The sequence below is a fragment of the Pelodiscus sinensis genome, chromosome 3 (assembly GCF_049634645.1).
Source record: "Pelodiscus sinensis isolate JC-2024 chromosome 3, ASM4963464v1, whole genome shotgun sequence".
In the NCBI taxonomy this organism is placed as follows: domain Eukaryota; kingdom Metazoa; phylum Chordata; order Testudines; family Trionychidae; genus Pelodiscus; species Pelodiscus sinensis.
In genome coordinates, this window is record NC_134713.1 from 89,706,725 (window position 1) to 89,721,923 (window position 15,199).

At 41.9% G+C, this 15,199-nt stretch overlaps 1 protein-coding gene across 4 annotated transcripts in view; it reads left to right on the forward strand.

The window, feature by feature from the left end:
• The window catches only part of NCOA7 (nuclear receptor coactivator 7), a 131,445-nt gene that overhangs the window by 90,454 nt on the left and 25,792 nt on the right, over positions 1–15,199 (forward strand). For 2 of the 4 annotated variants that reach the window (XM_006139438.4, XM_075924110.1), the window contains 4 exons: positions 394–519; positions 5,398–5,582; positions 8,669–9,669; positions 10,913–11,081. In XM_006139438.4, coding sequence (XP_006139500.2) covers positions 394–519; positions 5,398–5,582; positions 8,669–9,669; positions 10,913–11,081 — 1,481 coding nt within the window. Of the gene's footprint in view, positions 1–393; positions 520–5,397; positions 5,583–8,635; positions 9,670–10,912; positions 11,082–15,199 lie in introns of all 4 variants that reach the window. The other 2 variants (XM_006139436.4, XM_075924109.1) reach the window with 1 other exon arrangement.

Genomic DNA, 15,199 nt, shown 5'->3' on the forward strand with positions numbered 1-15,199 from the left:
GGGGTGTTATTTCTCAGTCGTAGGATTTGATCCATAAAAATGGAGTCCTAGCCAATAGGGCTGTATGTATCCATCCTTCCATGTCAGTCAAATTGCAGAATTGGGCCGTGGTGTGGTTAGCTTAGGTATCTCACTGGAAACATTTGTATTGGGTGGTTTTGTTTATTTCTTGATTTCCTGTCTAGCATTTATGTGGAGCTAATCTTTTTTTATAATGTTATAAACAAAACGTGGTCCCATGCTGAGTAGAATATGAAATATAAATGTGGCTATGATTTTTCCTTTAAACCAAAAATAAAATTATCAATGGACCTCAGTCATTAATTTTTCAAAATCTAAGAAAATGTCTGTAAAACTGGTTCTGTGTGGCATTGAGGCTTTTATTTTTTAAAGGATGCTGACTTGGCAAGAAAGGCCTGCAAACCAATTGAGAGGGTCTTGTCATCCACCTCAGAGGAAGATGAACCAGTAGTTGTTAAATTTTTAAAAATGAACTGCCGTTATTTCACAGATGGTAAGGTAAGTGAACCTTGGGCCATGTGTAAGTCAGGGGCTGACAGCTGCGTTGGGAGTCAGGATTGTGAACTGTTAATAACTACTCTCAGAATATGTCTACACTACATGGTTTTTCTGCAAAAACTGGCGGAGCGTCCACACCTCAAGTGCATTTTTGTGCAAAAAAAAAAAAATACAGTAAATCTATAAGACAGAGCGCTTTTGCTGGTAGAGTTATTCCTCTCCCCACTAGGAATAACTCCTTTTTGCGCTACAGCTCTTGCGCAAAAAGGAATGTGTGGATGCTCTGCAGGGGTTTCTTACACAAAAAGAGCCTATCAGAAAAAGCGCAGGTGTTTCTTGAGCAAGAGCGTCCATGCAGTGTGGACACTCTCTTGCGCAAAAGCACATTGCTTTTGCAATGCGCTTTTGAGGTGTGGACACGCTTTTGCAGAAGAGATCTTCCGCAAAAAGCTTCTTGCGCAAAAACGCTGCAGGGTAGACAAAGCCTCTGAGAATGGTTATCCAGCCAGTTATGCACCCACCTTATAGTAGTCCCGTGTAAGTTGCATTTGCCTAGTTTATTGATAAGAAAGTAATGCAAGACTGTATCCGATGCCTTACTAAAGTAGACTCTAGTTATACCACGTCCACTGCTTCTCCTTGATCCACAAGGCTCGTTATCCTATCAAAGAAAACTATCAGATTGGTTGGAGACAATTTGTTCTTTACAAATGCATGCTGGCTGTTACCTATCACCTTATTATCTTCCAGGTGGTAGATGAATTCCTTAATTACTTGCTCCATTTTCTTTCCTGGCACAGAAGTTAAACTGACTGGTCTGTAGTTTCCTGGGTTGTTCTTATTTCCCTTTCTATAGATGGGAACTATATTTGCCCTCTTCCAATCTTCTGGAATCTCTTCTGTCTTCCATGATTTTTCAAATATGATAGCTAAAATCTCAGATACCTCCTCTTTCAGCTCTTTGAGTATTCTAGGATGCATTTCATCAGGAGCTGGTGACTTGCAGAAATCTAACTTTTCGAAGTGATTTGAACTCCTTTTTTAAAATTTTTTATCTTCTAAACCTATTCCATTCCCACTAGTATTCACTATGTTAGGCATTCCTTCATTATCAGACTTCTTGGTGAAGACTGAAACAAAGAAGTCATTAAGCACCTCTACCATTTCCAAGTTTCCTGTTACTGTTTCTCCCTCTTCACTGAGCAATGGGCCTACCCTGTCCTTGGTCTTTCTCTTGTTTCTAATATATTTATAAAAAGTCTTCTTGTTTCCCTCTGTCTGTAGCTAGATTGAGCTTGTTTTGTGCCTTTGCCTTTTTAATCTTGCCCCTGCATATCTGTACTGTTTGCTCATATTAATACTTTGTTATTTATCCTAGTTTCCACTTTTTATATGCCTTCTTTTTTTATGTGCACCTTATGTCCATTTACCTGTTACAGTGATTGTATGATGGAAGAATAGCTCTTCACTCCTACCCAGCTTCTTTGCCTTACAGGCTTTTATTGGAAAGTCTCCTTTCAAGAACTATGGGGAGGGGAGAGAGTGTGGGGAGGAAATTAATCTGATAGAAAAACCAAATTGCAGTACCAAATTGCACTTCAGAGTTCCACTAATCATGAGAGGCAAAATGCCTGAGCAGCAACTGACAGATTCCATGAAACTACAGGATCACTTTAGAAAATGGACAAATGTCCGTGTGTGTTTTATTTCATGTAGTTCACTTTTATTTCCCTTCTCCTACTGTTTTGTATGTGAATTTACTCACATTCAGGGCTCTGGCATTTTCTGGTTCTCAATAGATGTGGAATATGCATTTAACCAACTTGGGAGATTTTGTAGACAGCATACAGGTTGGACATCTATAAACTAGACTTCTCTGCTCTGTCATCTGTGGGTGCTCTGGGGATGGAGCATTCATGGGGAAAAGCCAGGGTCCCTGTGCTCAGTAACCCTTCCCCATCCTCCCAGAGCTTCTGGAGCACCACAAATAGCTCATTTGTGGCATTCAAGCTCAGGGGGTAGGGACAGGGAGGACTGGGGGTGGCCTAGAGGAAGAGGCAGGGTGGAGCTTCGCTGTTGGCTGTGGGGCTGTGCTGCTGGCCACCGGTCACAGAGCTCTACAGCCGCCCTGTCTCTTCCCTCCAGTGTTTCCCCCTCCCGCCCACTCTGTCAATGCTGGCTCCTCTGCTGCCCCCAGCGTGGAGCCCTGTAGCCAGTGGTATCAGAGGGGCTGCCATTGACTTCCCTTGGTACAGCAAATTCCTTGGTTTGGGACCAGTCAGGTCCCACAGGAGCTGGACCAGGAGGCTTCAACCTGTACTAGCATGTCTTGTGCAGAAATTTGTGTAACACAGTGCTTTCTTTTATGAAGCTTGTTTAAGATTGAGTTCCATTTCACAAAATATATAACCAGTCAGTTTCTTTGAACTCTCTCTAGGCTTTAGAAGCTAAAAACAGCTTCAGACCTCAGCAGTCAGCAGTGGACTTTGTTCTTGGCAGCATATCTTCAGACGGAGCCTAATGTAGCCCTGTTTCCTCTTTTGCCTAAATAGAAAACTTGGCCTAGTTATGTGGCATTCTGCTGACTGTATTGAGAGCAGTAACCTAGATACTTGTGAGTCTGAGGCCACATCTCCACTTACCAGAGGATCAATGCTCTGGTGATTGATATTCCGGGGTTCGATTTAGTGGGTCTAGTAAAGACTCGCTAAATTGAACGTTGAAGGCTCCCCGATCAGTGACATTTTTCCCATCAACTTCCCACTGTGGATATGGCACCATGCCCAGCTTAAAGTATTTTGACTCATCTACATTATTTATGTTACTGGAGTTGAGTACCTTAAGCCAACCTTCCCTCCGCAGTGTAGACGTGGCCTGAGTGACAGAAATTCCCTCCAGGTACACACACATCACACAGAAGAAGTATGTGCAAAGTATATCTTGCCTTTGGTCCACAAACTAAAGGCAACATATGCTCCCTGATATCTTATGGTTAGTTTTCTCTCTCTTCCTCTGGCTTCCTAGCCTCCACTGGCATGACTTGCTGGTTGACTAGCCTTTTCCTTAGTGATGCTTCAATGTTATACAATATAATCTTGTCATTTAGACTATACGATAATTGTCATAATTTAAGATCTGATGCAGTATTAGCTGAAAATATGGTCATAGGACATATTTAAGAGCCTCATACCCAGTTGTGGGGGAGAGAAATCTCACCTAGAATTAGGGTTGTGAAATCCTATTAAAAATGTTAACTGATTAAATTCTATGTGTTTAACCAGTTAACCGGCCTGTTGTGTGCAGGCCCAGCCCAGCTGGGGCTATTCTGTCCAGGCACTGGTTAACTGGTTGCCTTTGTAAGCATGCCAGTAAGGCAAATGCTTACCGTGTAACTGGTTAACCATTTACATCCCTACCTGGAATTCTCCCAAGCGGCTAGGTGTCCTGAGCTAAGGTAACTGTTGGTTACAGGTCTGTTCACTCATTTATCCAACCTGGTAATTTCCAAGACTTAAAAATCATTTCCACGGCAGTGTAAATTGCCATCTTAGCTAGTGGTATCATTGAAGGGTGAAGAATGGAATTACCTTGTTGTGTCATATTTAATGTGCCAGGAAAAGATTTTTCTGTGTACCAGATGCCCCTTTCAGGAAAACAGATGTGGAACCCAAGATTTATCTGCTGTCAGTAAAACAACCTTTGCATGTTCTTATTACTGGGATCAGGACCAGATTAAGACCCTTAGAGGCCCTAAGCACTGAAAAGATTATGATGCGGCGCCCCCCCCCCCATATGTAATTCAAAATAAAAACAATACTATACGGTAAAATCTCTCCCTTTTTTGTGTGCGTGCGTGTGCGCGCACGCGCCCCTGCTTTGCTGGTGCCCTAAGTACGTGCTTAGTCTGCCTATTGGGTAATCCAGCCCTGACTGGGATGTGTGCAGAATTCTGCGCCAGCAGGGCTGCTAGTACATATTAAGGATGTTAAGTATCGACTAATTGAATAGTTGATGCATTTTGCATCAACTATTTGATTAGTCGATAGGGTGGCTCTGCCTTTGAAGCGTAGCAACAGCCTTAGCCTGTTGCTACGCTTCAAGCTGGAGACTTCCCAGCTTATCCCAGGCACCATGCGGCGCTGCCTCTTTGAAATGCCATGAGGAGTCTGACACCAGACTCCCCACAGCATTTTAAAGCGGCAGCACCGCATGGAGCCCGGGGTCAGTGAGGGAGTCCCCAGCTGATCCCAGGCTCCACATGCTGCGTGCAGTCGGGACAACCCAGCTGGACCCCGAGCTGCATGCGGCATTTCAAAGTGGCAGCGCCGTGTGGAGCCGGGATCTGGCCCCAGTCTTCAAACAGCACTGACAGTTTGAAGTACCTTTACTACCCCCCTAGAGGCAGCAAGGGGAAGAGCAACCAGTTGACTATCCTGTTGACTATTCCTTCTCATCCCTAGTACAGATTTACCATGCAAGTATAGCCAAAATAAAAAAAGTTGTTAGTTTTAAAAGAAATAATCTTTTCTTGCCTCTGGTTAAGTATCAAGGTACAGCTCTAGTTTATAGCAGCCAGGGATGAAAGTTAAGTACTTTGAATCCTCTTTATAATACTGTCCTTGTCAGCTAAGCATTCTGAGTGTTACAAAGAGTTCTCTTTTTGCTTGTTCTTCTTTATAATACCTGGTCCAGTGCAGTTGGGAGTCAGAGCTTTTTGTTAGAAAACATTGCTCCACAGGAGAATAAAGAGACATTGGAGAGAGTATTTATATTGGGCAAGTAATTTAAAAGTTGACACTGAGCTATTCATTAAAGTGACCTAAGGTCAGTGATTAGATTTGATGTGCTAACACTCTCTTCATATGTTTTTATTATTAGGGTGTAGTTGGGGGGGTCATGATAGTGACTCCAAACAACATCATGTTTGACCCACATAAGTCGGATCCACTGGTAATTGAGAATGGCTGTGAAGAGTATGGGCTCATCTGCCCTATGGAGGAAGTTGTCTCGATAGCCCTCTACAACGATATCTCTCACATGAAGATTAAAGATGCCCTGCCATCGTAAGGAGTGGTCTTTGCTGATTGTATTTGTATGGTATCATCAGGAGAGGGGAAACCAAAAAACGAAAACAGAGGTTTGGTGGGAGGAGTGAAAAGAGTTCACCGGGAGAGAGAATTAACCGAGCCTTAAGGGAAAAAAAGGCGGCGAAAGGCAGAAAGGTGGTGATGTCATATAAAACCATGGTTCTCAACCCTTGGGGTACACAGAGGCCTTCCCCAGGGTCTATAATAGGGGTGGATCTGGTCCGTAGGATTAGTCCCTGGCGGGCCCCCACCTCCATGTTTACCGGCACCTCTGCTGGTATTGGAGGATCGAAGCTCTGGTTGACCACAAATCGCCATTCGTGGCCAACGCAAGTGGCAGGAAATGGTGTCCCAGACCGTGGCACTTTCTGCCGCTCGCATTGGCCGTGAATGGCGATTTGAGGACAACCAGAGCTGCGATCCTCTGATACTTGCTGAGGTGCAGGTAAACATAGTGGCAGTGGCCCGCCAGGGAGTAACCCTGCGGGCTGCCGTTTTTTTATTGCTCACTCATGGACTGTCCACTCATCTAGATATTAGCCTACAACAGGGTCCATAAAAACCATAGTGAAGTCAATACAAACTAAAATTTCATAGAGACAATGACTAGTTTTTACTGATTTACATGCTATACACTGGAGTGCAAATATAATATTTAAATTCCATGGTGAAAATGAGAAAATAAATTTTCAGTAACACTTTCCTGTGACACTTTTTTGTATTTTTATGTCTGATTTGTAAGAAAGTTCTTTTCCAGTGAAGTGAAACTTGGGGAGTACACAAGACAAATCAGACTCCTGAAAAAGGTACATTAGTCTGAAAAGGTTGAGAACCACTGCTATAAAGGATGAAGGCAAATAAACTTTTCAACAGCAGAAAAAGAGAGAGATAAAAAGGTATACACTACATAGAAGACAGAGGACAGTGAAAATGTCCAGGGGCAAAAAGAGAACTGGCACATCACAGATCATGTTTAGGTTTATGTGATTCTTGTGGGTTAGTTTCTACAACTGATTGAAGCCCCCCCCCAGAAATGTGTTCCATTATTTTAATGCAAGGGAGGTGACTATAGAATGTTACCGATTAGCTTTTGTTCAGATTTCTTGCTGTTGCTATTGTGACTACATTGGTTAATGGAACAGGTATTTTTAGACATTACTGGTCACAGCAGCAGGTAAATTCCTACCTCCACAAATCTCCAAAATATCAGTTCTCTCATGAAGGATTCAGAAATCATAATTCATGTAATTACTTCTGATACATAGCAGTATTTTCTTAGCTGGTATTCTTAGCTGGTATTTTCACTTACATTTAGTCAGTTGTACCTTGATGAAAAAAGCTGTCCACAGGTTTGTTCTAGAAAACAGCCTGGCTTCTCAATGCAGATAACCAGGTTTCACTGTTCAAATAAATATTTCATCTTCCCTCTTTTCTCCCTACCCAACAAAAAAAAAATAGTCTTAGCATATCAGCCATTCAGAACAAAGGCAGCTGTTCCTGTACAGCTGTATAGTGGTGATACAGTCATGTTGTAAGACTAATATTTTGCCAGTTATTTTTAATAAATATTGTGGACGAGTCAGAGTCAATAAAAATTCACAGAAGTCCTCAACCTGTCTATGACTTTTTTGTTTAAAATAATGTGGTAGCGCCCCCCCCCCCCCCCCCCCCCCCACACACACACACCTTTGGGGCCCTGGGGCTGAAGTGGAAAATGTCACAGAGGTCTCTGAAAGTAATGGTATCCTGACCTCCATGACACAATCTGATGCTTAGTCATACAGTTTCCTGTCGTATCGTTTTTTGATCTCTATGTGGGTATGTTTACACTTGCCCCCTAGTTTGGACTAGGGAGGCAAATGAAGCGTTCCGAAGTTGCTAATGAAGCGCGGGATTTAAATATCCCGCGCTTGATTAGCATATTTGCAGCTGGTCGCCATTTTAAAATTCCGGTTGCCCAATTTAACTTGCCACTGTTACTCCTCATTGCATGTGGACAAGTTTGCATGAGGAGTAACAGTTAATTCGAGGGAAGGGTTTTAAATCAGACTACTGAGTGTACACGCAGCAAGTTAAATTGGGCGACCGGAATTTTAAAATGGCGACTGGCCGCAAATATGCTAATCAAGCGCGGGATATTTAAATCCCACGCTTCATTAGCAACTTCAATATGCTTCATTTGCCTCGCTAATCCAAACTAGGGGGCAAGTGTAGACATACCCTACCATACTTGCTATCCCACTATCTTGGTGGGAGAATGTATAAGCTTTCATTACCTGTTCTCATGCTCTTTAAACTTGACACATATGAATAACGAAGTAAAGAAAGACCTTGAGCACTATGTCCTTTTATTTCCAAGATTTTCCTACTTTAATGGCTTGCCTCACCCATCCCTAAAGTTTTTAGGAAAATCCCTACAGTCAAATGGGGAAATAACAGGCAATAAGAGTGACTTGTGCTTTTTAGAGCATTTACAACTTTAAAGTTGTGTAAGTGCTTAAAAAATGTAGAGGTTCTCACTGTGGTTTGCTGTACTTTCAATAATTAACTTCTGCCAGAGAAGCAGGAATGCTACAAGAGACAGGAACGTTGTCCCAGACCAGACGTAACACTCTTTTTTTTAATATATATGTTGAGAAGAAACACAGTAAGCAGAGCTAAATCCTTAGTTGGTGCAAATCAGTGCAGGTCCTTTAACTTCAGTAAAGCAATGCTATTTTACATCAGGTTGAGTATCTGGCCTTATTTTTTTATTATTGGATGTCTGATGGCACATACTGTATTAGTTACATATGTACAATTTCTTCCCCCACACTCTGCAGAATTATTCATCTTTTACTTCCCACAGTTTATTCATTTTGAAACCACTTATTTCAGCTGGCTTATATTTTATTTTCAAGAAAGCCATTTTTTGTTTGGTTTCATTGTTTAAAATCATTTTGACATATTTTAGTTGTTTTCTTTGCCATTTTGTTTCGTTTCCATTTTGTTTTTAACATCCCATGTACATCCATCATTTCTCCTGACAGTGACATTCCAAAGGATCTTTGTCCTTTGTACAGGCCAGGAGAGTGGGAAGACCTTTCCTCTGAGAAAGATATCAATCCTTTCAGCAAATTCAAGTCCCTGAGCAAGGAGAAGAGGCAGCAAAATGGGGATGATTCCAAATCAATAAAGCCTTTGGACAAGAAGTCAGCAGATCTTGAACTACTTAAGCCTTCTGACAGTGCTAAGTCATTGGAACCTCCCAGTGACATGGCCTCCACCGAACCATCAGAAAGGTCCAGTGTACTGGGACATACTAAGGAGCCTTCTGGGAAAAAAGCTGCTTTAGATTCCAAAATCAAAGAACATTCCCTTATGGACAGAGAAGATGACGACTTCATTGAACTGCGAGAGACTTTATCTTATACAAATATCAAATTAGACAGAAAAGATGCAGTAACAGAAGGGGTTTCTTTTGACCCCAAGGGGTTGGGAAAAGACAGGTCACAGGTAACCAAATCTGTTTCAGAAGTTCAGGACTTACTGGCATTTGATTCCTTGGGCACAAAGAATGATGTTAAACCCAAAGCTGATCTAGACTTAGAATCGTGTGAGAAGCAAGATGTCATGCCAGAAGTAAACAAGTGTGCCAGTTCCCCTACAGATAAAGTGGAGACTACACTGGACACTCAAAAAGAGCTAGATAAAAATAAACTTATTGAATTTTACCTCAGTAAAGATAAAGATGGGCCACAGTCTTCTGAAAACCTAAGTAAGGCTGGAATTGGTGATGGTGAAGAAAACAAAGTGGCAGGTGTAGACCTCACACTTAACTGTTCAGAGTCCCAAGTTAACAAACTTCTTACAGTTAAAAGTGGTGAACCCAATTCAAGCTGCATTGAAAGTAAAGAGCCTTCACTGGAAGTCAGCCTGGCTGCAGTAGAGGAAAAGGATCTTAAAGAATCTGTGAAATCTTCATCGGTACCATCTCTGGACAAAGTGTGTCAAAAAACACAATTGGACAATAATTCAGAAATCAGACTATGGCTGTTACAGAGAATTCAAGTACCAATTGAAGGTAGGTCTCTGTCTGTTAACTGTTAGAGCTGACAGGCCATCCTTGCTATAAGTCCAAGATACGTTCCAAAAAAACTTGGACTTATAGCGAAACAACTTAAAGCAGGGAATTTTTTCCCCATGGCTGACTTCCATTTGTGCAAATTCGTGTTTGTTTTTTGTATGACTTAAGAGCATGGAATAGGGGGACTTATAACACATTAGTTCCTACAAGCGTCAACAACTTTAGTGTGGAACGGATGTATACCAGGGCGATTTATAGCAGGGATGTCCTGTATTTCCTTTGTAGTGTAGTTTGGTATTTTACAGTATAAGTCTTTGGGCAATCACTTGAACATGCAGATTCTCAATCAAGAAGTAACATAGGAGAAAAAAGATGCCCTCAAATTGTTTGGGATACTGAGCTTAATAAATGGGTCATGTACTTTGTCCATGTTTAGTAACTATGTTTTGTAACACTTTAACAATAAGTTCAATAAAATACCATGCGTGCATAATGTTGACTGTGACACACAGTGGCTGAAAGATTGCTATTGTTTTGCTATGCACTGAAATGATCTGCCAGTTCCACTGAAGACTGCCCAATGCACTTCTAATGTGTAAAATCCACAGTAGAACACAGCAACATAATTACTCAAAAGTCTGTGTTCTACTTTTGTGCACACATATGCGCACACATGTTTATATTGTCTTAGTCCTTTTTGTGCTACTGGACCACCCATGAAGTGCTGTTGAGCAGGAGTATAAGCACAGTGTTGTTGAGTGACCGTTCTGTTTGTTCTGTTATTATGGACTATAGATGAACTATAGGAGTACGTTGGAAAATGTGGAATTGTCTTGAGCACAAGCCAGACTGACCTCCAGTATACATAGCATGTGTGAGGTGTGTTTAAAAAAAAACCAACCTCATGAGGGCCTTATTCTCCCTTTAAAACCAGGTTAACAAATTCTGTTGATTTCAATGGATAGATCGCTGATTTGTACCAGACTAGGCGAGAGGAGAATCACATAGCTTAGGACACGCTGTGCCTAAAAAGGTCAGTGTGCCACTGACAGTTCTTGGGCGTCTCTCTTACTGAAAAGATGTCCTTCAGGCCTTCTTAGGCTGAATGTGGCAAGCTCAGAGTGACAGGGTTTCACAGTGCTATTGACTATTCCTAGAAAGAGATTGATTTTTGTGTCAGTAGCTAAGCTATCAATGCTATACCGGTCCGGGCCAGTCATTTCTTTTGTCTCTGATTCAGATATGCTTCCTTCAAAAGAGGAGAAAAGCAAGACCCCTCCAATGTTCTTATGTATCAAAGTAGGCAAGCCCATGAGAAAGTCCTTTGTTACTCAAAGCACCACCATGGCGCAGCAGTATGGGAAAAGGAGAAAGCAGCCGGAGTACTGGTTTGCTGTTCCTCGGGAAAGGTAGGCTGAAATGCATGATACAAAACACATTTGTTTCTTCATTATTTATCAGCCACATCAACAATTTTAGGGGCAAATCCTGACATCCTCTATCCTATGCCACACCTTGCACAAGTGCTAAATGCAGCAGAATGCCACAAATTGAAGAGTCTGCGTAGTGCTCTGGAGGATGCAGGGGAAGTGTATGGAGTGAAAAGGGATTGGAAGCACAAAGGAAAAGTGTACTCCTCCTTAGCAGCATGTGAGCAGAAAGATGGGGATTAAGGAATGACTGTCAAGAAGGTTCAGTTGCTGCTTCTTCCATTATTTAGAAGAGTATAAATTGTAATACATAATCTTCAACAAAGAAGGGTTGGATTCCTGTACACAGAAATTACATATTTTTTCCCCACTGAGCCCACATGTTCCTTGTATTCTGATTTGAATGAGACCACTGTGAAAATAACAACTTATCTTCTGGAAGGATATACTGTGTATAGTAGTTAATAGTTTCTTTGTTAAACTTATTCTAAGAGCCATAGCAGCAAGTTCCAGAGCCTTCATTGAAGTATCATGATTCACTTCAATTTCTAGCCTGTTAAAATATTATTTATTCCACCGAAATCTATAGCTTGTAAAGAAAATCATGTGGCTGCTATAGAGAAATTCTATCAAATGTGGACATTTCATAAGGTATTACTTCCTTGAAACCTCAAGAGTAAAGTATTTACCGTAAGTCTGCATTTCAATGCAGCCATGTAAAAAATGGCATCTTTGTACTCACATCTGTTCCCAGTTTGTATTTGGAGACTCTTTTTCTCTCGGATGTGTTAGGTAACTGATGCTGTACCTTCTAAGTTTTGTTAGCAGCCTAGAGCCAACACAGCTACATGAGAGTGTGAACAGGAGCTTTTCAGGCTTAGACACAGAATTTTTTAAGTTCAAATTTCAGATTTTTGTCTGTCATTTCCACTTCTGCATAACTTATAACAGTAAATATAAGCATATGTATGGTAATCAGTGAGGTTTGATTGGGGTAAATGAGGGCAGAATGGGGTTTGCATAACCTTTTACAACAAGCCAAAAGGAAGCCAACTTGATTTTTTTTAACTCCCCAGATTGAGTTTGTACGGTTGGCACGAAATCATCTTCTTACACAGCAAATTAGCTTAGTTTGTTAGTAGGTCAGTGAGCAGCAATAAATGCAGAACCTCACAATGCCAGTTATTTTAAAGGTCATTTTTCGAAGTATATTACCCATTAAGCCAAGCTCTTGATTTTTCTCCTTTTGGCAGAGATGGACCAATTTCCTAAAACTGCTTACCTGCATTTCACTGATGGATAAAAGAGCATGCTCATCAAACTTGTTGAAATAAGGCTTTAATGCAGCCAGTTACCTTAAGTCTCATTTGAAATTGCTATGTGACCTTTGCAATGGTAGAGCTTTTTCAAGCTTGAGAGCGAGCTTTTTTTTCCAGCTGCTACCACTTTCCATGCACCCTTCCCCCGACATTTTGCAGTTGGGTTGCTCCAATTGAACCACAGTTACATAACATTCAGAGCTGCTCAGTTCTATTGCTGATCCAGAAATTGGGGAGAAAGAATTAACTGCTGTAAATATCAGTGAGGGCAGGGGCGGATATAGGGCAGGGCGAGCAGGGCGGCCACCCCGGGCCCGCGCTTCAAGGGGCCCCGCGCATGCGCCATGGCACCACCGCGCATGCGCCGTGTCAAAGGAGGGGCCCCGCGAAATTGTGCTACCCTGGGCCCCACAAAATCCTCATCTGCCCCTGAGTGAGGGAGTTTAAGCTGTAGTCAATTTTTAAAAAATCTTATTTTCCTAATTTTCTGATAGTTTCAGCATACAAAAAAACAAAGATTAAAATTAGCTATGTCTGGTCCATTGGTGTAATTTAAGAAAAGAGTTAGTTAAGCAGAGCAGTGGTGTGGAACTTGCTGACTCGGACGTAAAGGTTTAATCCAGCTGGAATGTTGGCAGTAGTTACATTCATAGTGGTTTCAGTTGTAGCTGAAGATAGCTTTTAATTCACTGGCTATGTGCAGAATCTAGTCTTTGCTTGGTGTGAGGTCAAGACAATTCTTGATTAAAATGTGAGCCAGCACTTCAGAATTTCAGTAATACAAGACCAGTGTTGCTTTGTAGGTGGTGTATCTAATTTAATGTTGCATAAAATGCTAAAGGTCTTTTTCTGATTGCTGATTCTATATGCTGAAGGTTAAATCTGAAATACATATTAATCTTAGCCATTCTTGAAAAATAATTTGCCTACTTGTCATTTGAGGAGTAGAAACCCTTTCTGGAGAGTGAATTTCATGTGTAATTTAAGCTTTTGTTAAAAACCCCTAATTTTTTAGCCCTTTTTATTACAAAAAAATCGTTTTAAAAGTGAATCACTTCAGCCGAGTCTGCAGGCTGACAGCCCCAGTACTCTGCTTCTGCTCCTAATTTTGTTGAAGAGCCTCATGGTGAATTAGGTTAGGTGTGGCTTTCAGAGCTACAATTCAAAAACTTGACAGTTTCACTGCTAACCATAATCAGATTCCTTCCGCTATGCAATTCTTTGGGAAAGCTATGAATAGCAAATCAGGTAGGGCTATTTTTATTTCTTTCCACAGATCAAAAAAGTGATTTGTCTCGATATAAAACTTCAAGTGCTGATGAAATTATTCATTCCAAATGTACAAAAAAAACACCTATGTATGCTCGATAGCTACATACAAACCCTTTCAACCTGCCATCATTGAAATTGCATTCTCCTCCATGTAACCCAGTCTTAATCTGTGTTTGATATGTTAGGCAGGGGTAGCCAACCCACGGCTTGTAAGCCGCATGCGGTTCGTGAAAAAAAAAATTGCAGCTCCTGACGGAACCATGACGGGTTCCCCACCCCTTTCATAAATAAAGACAACGCTGAAACATATGGTGTTTGACATTTTTATTTAAAAATGAAGCCTGGCCAACAAGCCCCCAATTGGGGCCAAGCCCCGATCTGGAAGCAGCATCATAACAGTCCTGCACACACATGCACGCACTCACACACACACACCAATCCCAAACCTGAGCCTGTCCTACACTTGAACCCCCTGTCCTGAGCCTCTTACATCCCCAAACTCCTGCATCCTCACATCCCCAGTCTTCTGCCACAACACTCCTCCACCATCCACACACTGCAAATCTGTGTCCTGAGCCCATCATACTCCCAGCCCAAACTCCTTCACCCTTACAGCCACAAGCCTGCGGCTTGCTCAGCACCCCAACCCTTCACCTGACCACAACACTCTCTAGCCTGGAGCCCCCTCCCTGAGCCAGCATCCTCTTCTCTACTTCCTCCTGCACCCAAATTCCCTCCCAGAGCTTGTACCTCTCACCCTTTCCCAGTGCTTTATTTGTGAGCCACAATTGCAGTGGAGACAGCGTGAAGAGCCGGGGCAAAGTTGTTGAGAGAAAAAAAGACATGCCCTGGGACAGGTGTACCGGCACCTATTTTCCCCCCAACACGTTTTTTTTTTTTTTGGTTGGTTGGTTGGTTGGTTTTTGTGTGTGTTTGGGTTTTTTTTGCTTAACAGCTTTGCCCCGGCTCTTCATGCTGTCTCCACTGCTATTGTGGCTCTTCATCTGGAACGGGTTGGCCCACCCCTGTTTTAGGCCTTGTCAACACTAGAAGATCTTCTGGAGTTCAATTCAGTGGGCTCATCTAGACTACATTCCTCTGTCAAAAGAGGAATGTAAATGAGCCCAATCGAAAATGCAGATGAAGCAGAGATTTAAATATCCTGCACTTCATTTGCATATTCATGTCCGATTGCTGTTTCAAAAAAGGGGGTTTTGAAAGTGAAACTGCAGTCTAAACAGGGTTCTTTTAATAAACACACCCTTTTTCTAAAGAACCTCGTTGAGACTGCAGGTTCACTTTCGAAAAACCCTTTTTTGAAACAGCGATTGGACGCGAATATGCAAATGAAGCGTGGGATATTTAAATCTCCGCTTCATTTGCACTTTCGATTAGGCTCATTTACATTCCTCTTTCGACAGAGGAATGTAGTTTGACAAGCCCAGTGAGTCTTAACTAGACTCACTAAATTGAACTAGGCTTGCTAAATGAAACTGCCAGCATCCA